Below are 13202 nucleotides of genomic sequence, written 5' to 3'. Positions count from 1 at the left end.
TTGTGACCCCATGGACTGCAGCCCACCAGGCTCCTCTGTCCATGGGATTATCCCAGCAAGAATACTGGAGTGGGTTGCCATTTTCTCCTTCAGGGTCTCTCCTCTTCCATGACCTCAACCCTGATCACCATCCTCCCCTCTGGAAAATGGCAGCAGCCCCCCTTCTGGCAGCCACATGACCATATATTCCCCCTGCTTCCAGCCACCTCTCCGCATGCTCCCCTGCTTGGAGTTCATGGGCTTTAACCTGCTCTAGCCCCATCTCTCCCCACCCCCACTCCCTAGGCACACACTTACACTTCAGGCCCTTTGCACTGGCAGCTCCTACTCCTAGGGCATCAAGCTGGCCTGCAGTGACAGTTTGCAAGGAGCCTCCCTGCCTGCAGAGGTCAGGTAGGGGGCCTCCTCTGAGGCCCCTGTATCCCTCTTACCCCAGTCCATCTACAATACATGAGCTCTCCTGGGATCCAGAGCTTTTTGAGGATGGAACCTGGGCACCCTTCCTGGAGGGGCCCTGAGCTCACAGCCACGTAGCTCCTCCTCACCCGGGGGTGGGGGGTGGGAGATAGGTCAGCAGGAAGAGGGCAGGCCTGAGTGGCATGGGGAGGGGCTGGCTCTGCATTTTAATCTCCTGAAGCCTCAGGGTCTGGAGCTGGGTTTGTCTTTTTATGTTGTTGGGAGGGCAGGGAAGGGTTGGAGAGGGGCTCAGTGTGAGGGGGACACAGCTTGATTTGTCCACATTCTTCCCTCTGGAGAGACTCCCAGGCCCCAGGCCCACTCCCTTCAGCCCCTCCAGGCCCCAGCACACTCCCTGGGACCAGGGGGCTGAGTTGGCCCATCCTGGGAATCCTGAGAGCATTCCAGGGCTTGTACTGGGAGATTCAGGGATTGCTCTGGGACATTGCCCATGGTTCTCAGAGAGGACGGGAATTGTGTGGGGACCAGACCAGACAACAGATAGTTCCCAGCTGCCTGCTGCTGCTGCTAAGTCACTTCAGTCGTATCCAACTCTGTGTGACCCCATAGATGGCAGCCCACCAGGCTCCCCCGTCCTTGGGATTCTCCAGGCAAGAATACTGGAGTGGGCTGCCATTTCCTTCTCCAATGCGTGAAAGTGAAGTAGAGATACAGAAATCTCTAGGCAGCTGAGAAAACAGAAAATCCCAGGCTCCATCATCAGGTACCCAGGCCCTTGCCTTTAAGAGATCCAGGATTCCACAACCTTTGTCCTGACTTTCAGGAACCCAGAAATCTAGGACCCCAGGCCCCCAGGCCCTTAGGAACCTTGTCTAGCATGGTGAGTTCTTTCCACTCCATCTGGAGATTGGGCAGGCTGGTTCCCTAGATCTGTCAGTATGAGTGTTGCCCTCTGCTGGATACACCTGGTCACTGCGCCCTCCCACTAGGTGACTCCCTACAACCAACAGCTGCTGAGAGAAGGATTCGGAGTCCTAGCTCCACCCCCTCCCCTGCGGACCTCAGTTTCTTCATCTGTAAAGTGGGGATATGCACAATGCCTCCACGTAGGCTTTCATGTGCCTAAGTCAAGATTGCTGGGAGAAATCTCAATAACCTCAGATATGCAGATGACACCACCCTTATGGCAGAAAGTGAAGAGGAGCTAAAAAGCCTCTTGATGAAAGTAAAAGAGGAGAGTGAAAAAGTTGGCTTAAAGCTCAACATTCAGAAAATGAAGATCATGGCATCCAGTCCCATCACTTCATGGCAAATAGATGGGGAAACAGTGGAAACAGTGTTAGACTTTATTTTGGGGGGCTCCAAAATCACTGCAGATGGTGATTGCAGCCATGAAATTAAACGACGCTTACTCCATGGAAAAAAGTTATGAGCAACCTAGATAGTATCTTCAAAAGCAGAGACATTACTTTGCCAACAAAGGTCCATCTAGTCAAGGCTATGGTTTTTCCAGTGGTCACGTATGGATGTGAGAGTTGGAGTGTGAAGAAAGCTGAGCCCCGAAGAATTGATGCTTTTGAACTGTGGTGTTGGAGAAGACTCTTGAGAGTCCCTTGGACTGCAAGGAGATCCAACCAGTCCATCCTAAAGGAAATCAACCCTGGATATTCATTAGAACACTGATGCTTAAGCTGAAGCTCCAAACTTTGCCCACCTGATGCGAAGAGCTGACTCACTGGAAAAGACCCTGATGCTGAGAAAGATTGAAGGCAGGAGGAGAAGGCGACAACAGAGGATGAGATGGTTGGATAACAACACCGATTCAATGAACATGAGTTTGAGCAAACTCCAAGAGATAGTGAAGGACAGGGGAGACTGGTGGGCTACAGTCCATGGGATTTCGAAGAGTTGGATATGACTCAGTGAGTGAACAACAACACCCCTGGCCCTGAAACATGTGAATGAGTCTGGTTTGCTTGTTCCTTGCATGGTGCCCTGTTGGAACATGAGTTCCAGGGGGAGAGGTGCTCTGCCTGTTGTCACCACAGTGTCCCCAGCCTGTGGCTCAGGGCTAGGCACACAGTGGGTGCTTTACAGGCATTGCCTCTGCACGAGTTTCTTATGACTGCTGTGAGGAATTACTGTAAACTGCTTGGTTTTAAACAACATGCGTTGTTGTGCAGTTCTGGAGGTCAGAGCCTAACACAGGTCTCAATGGCTAAAATCAAGGCACTCACAGAACGGCCCTCCCTCTTTTGGCCACACCGTGGGGCCTGTGGGATCTTAGTCCCCGAAGCACCTAACCCCCACCACCCCCTCACCCCGCCCCCACACCCACCGCCCCCTGCCAAGGATGGAACCCGTGGCCCCTCTGCAGTGGAAGCACAGAGTCCTAAACACTGAGCCACTAGGGAAATCCTGCCTTTTTGATGTTCTAGAAAGAATCCATTCTGTTACCTTTTCCAGCTTCTAGAGCGCCCCACCCACCCACCACATTCTTTGGCTTGTGGTCCCTCTCTCCATCTTTGAACCCGTGTGGAATCTTTCCACATTCTCTGACTCCACCCCGGGGGTCACATCTCCTTCTCTAACTCTGATCCGCCTGCTGTTCTCAGTCATGTCCGACTCTTTCTGACCCCATGGACTGCAGCTCAATAGACTCCTCTGTGCATGGGATTCTCCAGGCAAGAATACTGGAGAGGGTTTCCGTTTCCTCCTCCAGGAGATCTTCCTGACCCAGGGATCAAACCTGCGTCTCCTGGGACTCCTGCATCGGCAGGCAGACCCCTTACTACTGAGCCACCTGAGCCAGCCCTCTGATCCTCCTGCTTCCCTCTTATAAAGGCTCTTGCGATGACATTGGGCCCATCTGGGTCACCCACAATCATCTCCCCAACTTCAGATCTTTAACTTAAGCTCACCTCAAAGTCCCCTTCACTCTGTAAGGTTCCCTATTCAGAAGTTTCAGAGACTAGGATGGGGTCCATTGTTCAACCAACCACAGTGCCTAAGGAGATGAGTGTTTTTATTATTGTTCCCACCTCACAGATGCAAAAACTGAGGCTCAGGGAGGCAGTGTCACATGCCTAGGGCTCACCCTGCAAGTGAGAGGCAAGCAGTGTGGCCTTTCTGCCTGTGTCTGGGAAATCCATCCATTTGAGCCATCTGTGAGTGGGTGTGGGGACATAGGAGAGGCAAGAGTTGGGTGGGGGGCAAGGTGAGGTGGATGGGGAAGGAGCTGCCAAGGGGGCCAGAGGAGCATGTGTTCTGTCCTGGCCTGGGGGCTTCCCCGGACACCCCAGCCAATCTGGTACGATGCCCCGGGGATTCCTGGGGGTTTCCTGTTATTTCAGGGAGTGAGAATGGAAAGGACAGGCTATTCTGTCCCAAGGTCACTTCCTTGGAAAGGGGGGTGATGGATAGGGCTGTTCCATGCAGAAAACTCTGGCTGGGCTGCAAGGTCACCTCTGACTTGCTGACTCAGCCCCAGAGAGTGAGGTCATGTGGTTGCACAGGGGTCATTGGTAGGGACACCTACTGGAAAAGGATAAGAAGGTGGCCACAAGGGTTCTCTTCTTCCCTGAACCCCCTGCTTCCCAGCACAAGCCCTACTTATCCTTAGGCTAGAAGGGCAAGGAGCGGGGGACTGTGTTTCCAGAATGTTCCACCTCCAATCATCCCGTGTGGACTCACCACCTTCTATCTCACCTCACCATCTCCTCCTCTCCCAGTCAGACTGTGAGCCCTAGGAAGGCAGCAGTCACAGGCTGAACCCCAACATTTCATTATGGCCATTTCCAAGCATACAGAAAGCTTGAGTTTTAGAATGAAAACCAATCCTTTTCTACAATCAACATTGTCTCTATTTGCTTGATTATCTGCCTCTTCTAGAGCTTCATATAAATGGATTCACAGAATCTATACTATTGATATTTTGTGGGTAGCTGTTTCTGCTCAGCCTAAGATTTTTTAGATTCCTTCATGTCCCTTGCTGCTGACCTCTTGTTTTCCACTATAACTCCAGTGCCTGGTGCATTATAAGTGCACAAGAAATGTTTCTGGGTGAGAAAATGATTGCATTAAATGAATGAACGAAATTGCTCCTTGTTCACGGAGACTTGCTCTTCCATCATCTCTCTTCTCTCCAGCTTCTCTCTGGGGCCACCCTCCTCCTTGGTCTGCTGAAGCACCATCTATTGTCATCCCCAGAAGACCTCCCTTTGTGGTGCAGTCAACCATCCTTCTATCTGTCTCTGGGTGAGTGGGTGAGTGCCATTCCAAATAGCAGAGACCCCCTCCCCCACTGCCTGCTTCCCAGCCCCCTAGTCTCGTCTTCCTGTGAAAACACGTGTTATCAGGCATGTGTCATCCCATGCTTCCTGCTTTCCCACAATATCAGCTTCAGTTTCCACCCTCACTTCCGGCCTTCCTGCTTTTCTCTAGATAAGCCCCTCCACCTGATTCTACAACTGCTGAAGACTCTGTTGGGTCAAAAATACCCTCAGGCTTCCCTGGTGGTCCAGTGGTTAAGAAACCATGTGCAAAGTGCAGGGGACGGGGGTTTGATGCCTGGTTCAAGAAGATCCCCCACATGCTGCGAGGCAACTAAGCCCCTCTGCGCCACAACTACTGAGCCTGTGCTCCAGAGCCTGGGAGCCACAAGTACTGAAGCCTGTACACCCTAGAGCCTGTACTCTGCAGTAAGAAGTCTCTGTGATGAGAAGCCCAAGCACCTCAATGAAGAGTAGCCCCAGCTTGCTGCAACTAGAGAAGCCTGTGTGCAGCAATGAAGACCCAGCACAAGCAAAAATCAAGTAAATAAATCTTTTAAAAAATGCCCCCTGCTCCCAGCTACTGCAGGCTCGAGACACTGCTGAGCATTGGGGGTGCAGAAATGGTGCAACCACTTTGGAAAACTGTTTGGCAATTTCTTATCAAGTTAATCCTCACCTCCTCTCTGACCCACTCCCAGGTATTTGCCCAAGAGAAGTGAAAGCTTAAATCCATAAAAAGATTGTTCATAGCAGCTTCATTTATAGTCTCATATTGGAAACAAGCCAAACATCTGTCAACAGGTGACTGGATACACAGAAGGCAGTCCAGCCAGCCAATAGTTATATGATCTGGCAATGAAAAGAAACAAACTTCAAGGATTTCCCTGGTGGTCCAGTGGTTAAGAATCTAGCATGCAATGCAGGGGATGTGGGTTCAATCCCTGGTCAGGGAACTAAGACCCCACATGCTTCAGCACATCTGAGCCTATGAGCTGCAACTAGAGTCCCAACACCAAGCCCAACTAAGACCCGTTGAAGCCAAAAATAAAAAAAAATTTTTTTTAAAAAGAAGAAATTATAGCACTCTAAACTGTATGACTCAGTTTATATGGCACTTGAGGAAAGACAAATCTAGTCAATGCTGATGGAAACCAGGTCATGGTGGCCTGGGGGAAGGAAGAGGATGAGGACTGACTGGGAAGGGACAAGAAGGAATTTTAGGGGCTGATGGAGATGTTCTATACCTGCAATACAATGGTGGCTACACAGTTGGATACAATCCTCAAAACTTGTTAACTTGCAAATAAGTGCATTTAAAATAAAAATTGGGGGTAATTCCCTGGCAGTCCAGTGGCTGGGATTTCTCCTTTCCATTGCAGGGAGCATACATTCAATCCCCGATTGAGGAACTAGGATCCTACAAGGTGGGCAGCTTGGCAAAAATAAAAATAAAGTGAGAATAAACATTTTGAAATCATGGAAAAACACACATAAGATGAAATTCACCATGTTAACCACTATTTTTTGCATTTTCAGCCTTTTATTAAAAACATTATGAAATGTTTCATAAAATTTTATGAAATATATTATATATAGGATGAATATGTTTTGTGATGTAAAAGAGCTACCTCCATCCAAACATTTCTTCTTCCCTTGTAATCATACTGCATTAACCGTTTTCTAAGTGGACACTTCAGGAGCGTTAAGTATATTCACACTGGGGACTTCCCTGGTGGGCCAGTGGTTAGGCCTCTGTGTTTAGAGGACCTAAGATCCCCAGTGCTGCCCAAAAAAGTATATTCACATTGTTCTGTAAGGGATCTTCAGAATTGTTTCTCTTGCAAAACTGAAACTCGGTATCCATTAAGCACCAGTATTTGTCCTTTGTGAGTGGTTTATTTCACACAGCATACTGTTATAGTATGTGTCAGAATTTCCTTCCTTTTTCAAGGCTGAATAATATTCCATTGTATGGATGAGCTTGTTTGGTTTATCTATTCATCCACTGATGCACACTTGGGTTGCTTCTACCGGTTGGCTATTGTGAATAACGCTGCTATAAACATGGGTATGCAAATATCTTTTCAAGACCCTGCTTTCAGGACTTTGCTGGTGGTTCAGTGGTTAAGAATCTGCCTGCCAATACAGGAGACATGGGTTCAGTTCCTGGTCTGGGAAGATTCTACATGCTGCAGAGCAACTGAGCCCTTGCACCATGACTTCTGAAGCCTGTGAGCCCTAGAGCCTGTTCTCTGCAACAAGAGAAGCCTCCACAATAAGAAACCTACGTACTGTAACTAGAGAAAGCCTGTGTGCAGCAACGAAGACCTAGCCCAGCCACATTTTTTTTAAAGAACCCACTTTCAATTCCTTTGAATATCTACCCAGAAGGGAAATTGCTAGGTCATATGGAGTTTCTGGAGGGACTCCAGTCCTGGTGACCTTGATTTCATCCCAGTGAAACTAATTTTGACCTCCACAAGGGTAAAATAGCTGTATATTGTTTCAAGCCACCAATCTGTTGGACATTTGTTACAGCAGCAGTAGGAAACTTATACACTCTCCATAGCTGACTATCTGGAAATCCCTCAGTCTGACCAACAGTCCGCTAAGTACAATATCTGTCCAGAAGTCCAGACAGCTCCTGGGCAAGGTCAGTGTCTTGCTCTGGGCTGCACTTTGGAGGATTCAGACAGGTTGGGGGGTTTCCTGGTTACAACACGGAAAGATTCCGCCTGGTCAGGGAGTTTCGGTGCTGATCCCTCCTCTTCCTGTTCAGTGGATGCTTTCAGGGCTGGGCAGCTTGGTTCTGGACTCAGCTTTGCACCGAACTAAATGCTGCTAGCCTGTCACTCGCTTCTGTTGCACGGTCGGACCTGTCTCCACTGGAAAACCTGGGAGAGGCTCCAGGTCCCCAGGACAGGAGTGCTGGGTAAATTCAGATCAAAAGTCCCCAGCTGATAAATTCAGGCTGTCTGCTCCTCATATTCCCCCCGCCTTGAAATGGGCTCAGCGACACCCTCTACTTGCCAACACCCTCTGTCTGCAAACCCCTCCCTTCCCAGCTCCATTGCCAGAGTTGAAACCCCATTGTTCTTCCAAAGTCCATCTTTTCTGGATGTATTTCCTGAACTCCCTACAGGACCTGGGGTGCCCGAGACGGAAGGAGCCTGCTCATCAGATCCGAGCTGCCCCTCTCCCATCTCTGTGTCAGACTACGTATAATCTCAACAGGGTGACAGTCTCCTCAGGGAACCAGGCCAGCACTGCAGCATCTCAGCAGAGTCCTTCTGGGGACACAGGGGACTCCTCCATGCATTCCTCAGTCTAGTCACTGGTCACATTGTCCCAGGGCGTAGGGACAGGGTCTGACTCATTCCTGTGTCCCCAGGGCTCTACAATCCCCCTGGCCCAATGCAGCTTACACACTGGGTTTCAGGTGTGGCTGGGGGGGGGGGGGGGGGGGGGGGGGGGGGGCCCCCCCCCCCCGGGGGTCATCAGCCCCTGGAGGCTTCCCAGTTTGCTCTAGTGGTAAAGAATCTGCCTGCCAGTGCAGGAGACACAGGAGATGAGGGTTCAGTCCCTGGGTCAGGAAGATTCCCTGAAGAAGGAAATGGCAACCCATTCCAGGATTTTTGCCTGGGAAATCCCACGACAGAGGAACCTGGCGGGCCACAGTTCATGAAGTGGGAAAGAGTCAGACACACATGCGTGCACATGGGGCCCTGAGGTCAGGGTCACTCACATGAATTACATCAGAGTCTCTGAGATAAAGCCTAGGTCAGAGGCAGGAGCCAAGATTCATTTTCTCATTTATTGGTGCTCCCTGGGGCTGCCAAGAAGGTTCACAAAATCCCCTTTGAGGCAGCTCACCTGGGGTAAAAATGCAAATAAATCAAACAGCTCCATCCCTGAGTCGCCGGGCCTTGGTTGGGGAGGGTGATGGGGGTCAGATCACGGGTCCAAGGAACTCAGATTTTGCAGCGGGAGCAGACTTGGTGAGGTCCACGGGTGAGGGGTTGCAGCGAGGTTGGAGCGAAAGTCTCCCCGTGCAGTTACTGGCTTGGGCTATGGGTGGCGCCATGGTTATTGCTAGAGCTGGGTGGGGAAGGGATTCACGGTGGTGGGCGGAGCCAAGAAGGTGAGCGGCTCAGGCGATTGGACAAGTGCCAGTGGGCGCAGCTCTGGGCCAGGGGCAAGGTCAGCAGCTGAGCCTCTTCTCACAGATCCAGTTGTCGTTCTCGTTGTCACACGGCGCGTCGTTCCACATCCCCGTGCGGAGCATCATGATACAATCCTCGCGCCCCATAGAGTCGTTGGGCTCCCCCCGATTCCAGTGGCTGCAGTGGTTTAGCAGGGGAGGGGGTGTTGCTGAAAAGTTAGGCCTTTCCGAGTTCTAGCCTGTTTATTACTTGGGTCTAACCCTCAAATCCTGAGAATTAACCTGAGTATGCACCTTGGTGTATAACTTTCTCAGCCCAGGATTTAACCCTAGTCAGTTCCTGGGGTCTGGTCCACCCAGCCCTAAGGAGACCCTATGACCTGGCCGAATCACTTCCCCTAGGATCCGAACGGTTAGCCTCCCCAGGTCCCTTCTCTCACCTGAAGCTGAGCGCGACTCCGTCCACCCACTGGTAGCCCTGGATCCTGCGCACCTTGCGCACGGCCCTGAGGCCCAGCCAGTAACCAAGGCCACGCGTATTCCGACTCAGGAAACCCTGGGCAGTGGGGAAAACTGAGCCGGCGGCGTCCGTCCTGCCCCGCCCCCTATGACCCCGGGCCACGCCCCCTCGGGTAAACTTTTTCAGCCCTCTCCCCGCTCCCAGGCAGCCGGGGTTTCGCACCTGCTCTTCCAGGCCTCCCACTATCACCAGGTGCGCGCCGGAGCGCTCGCAGTGCTGCTGTGCCTCCACCCACGTGGCCCGCAGCGTGGAGAAGAAGTAACAGGAACCCTGGAACGGCAGCCACGACGCGGGGCACTCCTTGCAGGAGCCTGCAGGGTGGCAAGTGTCAAAGAGATGATTTGCTCCCAAGCGGAGCAGACGAAGTGGCTTGGAGAGGGGGATGTTGGACAACCCCCCCAACCCCGGGCCCAATTGGAACCACCGAGACCAGGCCAAGGTCAAAGGGCGGGGCCAGGCGGATCAGGGAACCCCGGGCAGGGTCCACTGATCCTCTCCTCTCGCCGCCCTCCCCGCTTGCTCACTGTTCCCAAGCCGGGCTTGCTCCAGTGCCCGGAAGAGCTCGGTGCGAATGTTCTCACGGTCCCTCCCCGCTTCAGCCAGGCTCTGGGTCACTGAGAGGGAGAAGATTATAGCTAGGGTCAGGATCAAGGGTAAGATCATGATTAGTTAAGGTCAGCACCCACGTCCGTGGTCAGTGCCAAGGTGAAGAATGACATTACTGTCAAGGACTGTTAGAGCTGGGTAGGGTGCCCGTTGTGGTTAGGGTTAGGACTTGCAGTTAAGGTTAGAGTCCACAGGTCAGGGTCAGGATGGGGGACATGATTTGGGTCAACGGTCAAGATCACACGTTAGGTGTGTCTGGGGTGGTGGTGCATAGAAGGGTCCAGAGTGAATCAAGGTTCGGGTAACAGCCGGGGTGAGGGGTCAGGGATGGTCCCGCCCTCACCGCGCTGGCTCAATTCTTTTAGGGCACTCTCCTGCTGCAACAACTTCGACCTTGCCTCTGCAAGCTCCTTGCTGACTGTCTTCAGCTGTGTCTGCGTCCCCAGGCCTGGGGAGGGGGTGAGGTGATGGGAGCGGGACACCTGAGGTCAGCCCGCCCAGCCCCTAAGAGCCGCGAGCCCGGCTCCCCCTCGCCTCCTCCAATCCCGGCCACAAGTCCCGCCCGCTCGCCACCCCACCCCACCCCCGCCCCCCGCCCACCGCCCACCACCACCATCTCACTCACAGCAGCTATTGCACGCTCGGACCTCCTCCTCCAAGATACCCAGCACCGCCGTCTGTTTGGAGGCTGGAACGATTCCACGCCCGCCCGCACGCACGCCAGGTCACCCTCGGGGACTCCCAGGACCCCACCCAACTCCAGGGCCAGCCCCGCGGACCGTGGGATCCCCGCGCTCCCTCCCACTACTCCGACACCGGGGTCCGAGAACCTTCCGCCCCCGAACTATGGCAAGAGCCTCTGTTCTCTCCGTACCGTTTGTGCTCAGCAGGTCTTGGTGGACAAGCAGCGCCCCGCGCTCGGTGGACGCTGCGGAGAGAGGAGGACTCGAAAACGCTCCCCTCGGCCCCTGGGAGTGCGGGGACCCGGGTCATGGGGTGCACAGAAGGGGGCGGACGGACGTGCAGCATGGCGGACAGGTACGGGGGCACAGGCTCGCACATGTGGGTGCTCGCACTCAGACCCGGGCAGAGGCTCCCGATCTGGCTGGTGAGTCCTGGGGCGCAGAAAACGTCTATGTTCTCTGCGGGGCGCGGGGCGGGGGGAGGGGTGCACATGCCATCTCCCGTCATCCAGTCACTCACCCTTGGAAAACATTACGCTGAGAATGAGGGCCCACAGGACTGTGATGACCACGAGAGCCAAGATCAGGAAACGGGGTCTCTGTCCCCAGCGTCCCGAGTACCCTGGGGTAAGACAGACGGACTCCTGAGCTCCTCCCTGGATCCTTGGCCTCCGAGGACTGAGCCCCAGTCACTTGGGTTTCTCCCAGGTAACTGAGATTCAGAGAGGTGCAGTAACTTGCCTGTGGTCACACACAGCCCCTAAGCGGCAGAGTTGGAATTTGAAACCAGATCCAGCTGACTCTAGGATCCGTGGTGTCTTTCCTGCACCCACCACATAAGCTCTCTCGTGGCTGATCCTCTCCCTTCCCCCATGCATGCGTGCGTGCGTGTGTGCCAAATCACTTCACTCTTGTCTGACTCTACAACCCTATGGATGGATGGTAGCTCGCCAGGCTCCTCTGTCCATGGGATTCTCCAGACAAGAATACTGGAGTGGGTTGCCATGCCCTCCTCCGGGGGATCTTCCCAATCTAGGGATGGAATGAACCCGCGTCTCTTACGTCTTCTGCATTGGCAGGGGGGTTCTTTACCACTACCGCCACCTAGGAAACCCCTCCCTTCCCCATCAGACCCCAAACCACTGGCCAGAGAGGGACCCAAGGGGACCTGTGAGGCAGTCCCGTTGCTCATACCTTCGGGGACCTCTTCCTGCCTGCCGTCCCACTTGCTGTACCCAGCAGTGTCCATGGTGAAAAGGCGCCTAGCTCTGGGAGTAGATACAAAAGTAGTCCCATCCCTCCCCCCACCCTACCCACCCTCTTCCTTCCTTCCCATCTTCCTGGTCTCAATTCCTGGTACCGAGAACCACGGACCAATCACAGAGATGGACCCTTTCTGGGCTGGGCTGGGCTAGGCTGGAGTAAGGGAGGGGTGGGGAGGGGAAGTGGGGAGTTGGAGGGGGTGGAGGGGTAGAAGAAGTGGGGAGGGAGGGGTGGGGAGTGAAGTGTGCTGATCGGGCCTCCCGGGCCTGGTTGCAGCAGCAGCATCTCCAGGCTGCTCATCCGGACTGGACCATCACCAAGTACACACTCCAGCAACACTCCCCAGGGGCTGCTGGGGCTTCTCTTTCTGGCCCAGTCTGCATCTCTTATAAGTCTGGCATCAATCTGCCTTCAGAGAGAGACAGGTTGACCCCAGTCAAGTTCAAGGCCGCTCCATTCTGGTCCCTGAGAAAGCCCCTTCAGGTGTGCCCCCCACTCTACCCCCACCCTCCACCCCACCCTGTGCCAGCTGCTCATCCCTTTTCGGCTCTACTGCAGGAGCCAGCTAGAAGTTGCATCTGACCTGAGCTTCCTTCAGTCCTCTTCGGCCAGAAGGGAGAACATTGCCAATGGTTGAGGGACAGTCAGCTAAGCTTCTGGACTCTACGACTGGGTGTGTATGTATAGGGTATTCATATGCAACTTCTAGAAGCCTCTGTTTTTCTCCTCTGTGCAAAGGGGAAGAATGACAAGGCCTCCCTCCAAGGAATACTGTGATAAAGAAATGAAGTAATACGTGGCAAGCCTTGACACCATCCCCAGGCACAAAACCCTCCTAATGTCACTCATTCTTTCAACTAATATTGGATGCCTACCATGTGCTGAGGAACTGAAGCTACGTCAATGCCCCAAAGAAGCAAATTCCTTTTCCCTTGGAGTTAACATTCCAGTAGGAGCTTCCCTGATAGCTCAGTTGGTAAAGAATCCACCTGCAATTCGGGAGACCTGGGTTCAATTCCTGGGTTGGGAAGATCCGCCGGAGAAGGGAAGGGCTACCCACTCCAGTATTCTGGCCTGGAGAACGCCATGGACAGTCCATGGGGTCTCAAAGAGTTGGACACAACTGAGCGACTTTCACTTTTCACTTTCAGGATGTGGAAACAGCCAACAATGAACATAATCAAAAGATAAGCTGAATAGCATAGTGGCTCTAAACTCCAAGCAATTAATCTCCCCCACTGATATGGACCAATGTCAGGAGACATTTGTGGTTGTCA

The 13202-nt window shown here is 53.2% G+C and overlaps 1 protein-coding gene across 1 annotated transcript; it reads right to left on the bottom strand.

Moving 5' to 3' along the window:
* Positions 1 to 8486: 8486 nt before the first annotated feature.
* CLEC4G (C-type lectin domain family 4 member G) lies at positions 8487 to 11961 on the bottom strand. The gene is made up of 9 exons (XM_040240551.1): positions 11857 to 11961; positions 11183 to 11284; positions 10854 to 10907; positions 10605 to 10667; positions 10323 to 10427; positions 9898 to 9987; positions 9536 to 9684; positions 9294 to 9409; positions 8487 to 9031 (listed from the first exon to the last, which is right to left on the bottom strand). Exons 1-9 carry the CDS (start codon positions 11909 to 11911, stop codon positions 8893 to 8895), a joined length of 873 nt encoding a protein of 290 aa, XP_040096485.1. The 5' UTR covers positions 11912 to 11961; the 3' UTR covers positions 8487 to 8892.
* Between the last annotated feature and the right edge of the window lie 1241 nt (positions 11962 to 13202).

Source organism: Oryx dammah, unplaced genomic scaffold (genome assembly GCF_014754425.2).
Source record: "Oryx dammah isolate SB20612 unplaced genomic scaffold, SCBI_Odam_1.1 HiC_scaffold_5, whole genome shotgun sequence".
NCBI classification, from domain to species: domain Eukaryota; kingdom Metazoa; phylum Chordata; class Mammalia; order Artiodactyla; family Bovidae; genus Oryx; species Oryx dammah.
The sequence above is the reverse complement of the archived record's forward strand: the minus strand, read 5'-3'. Positions and strand labels throughout refer to the sequence as shown.

Coding starts and splice junctions, on each gene's coding strand:
- CLEC4G (XM_040240551.1), bottom strand. CDS start 11,911: ATGGACACTGCTGGGTACAGCAAGTGGGACGGCAGGCAGGAAGAGGTC. Junction 9,988..10,322: donor AAAAGAATTGAGCCAGCGCG/GTGAGGGCGGGA, acceptor TCTCCCTCTCAG/TGACCCAGAGCCTGGCTGAA. Junction 9,032..9,293: donor GGAGTCGCGCTCAGCTTCAG/GTGAGAGAAGGG, acceptor AAACCACTGCAG/CCACTGGAATCGGGGGGAGC.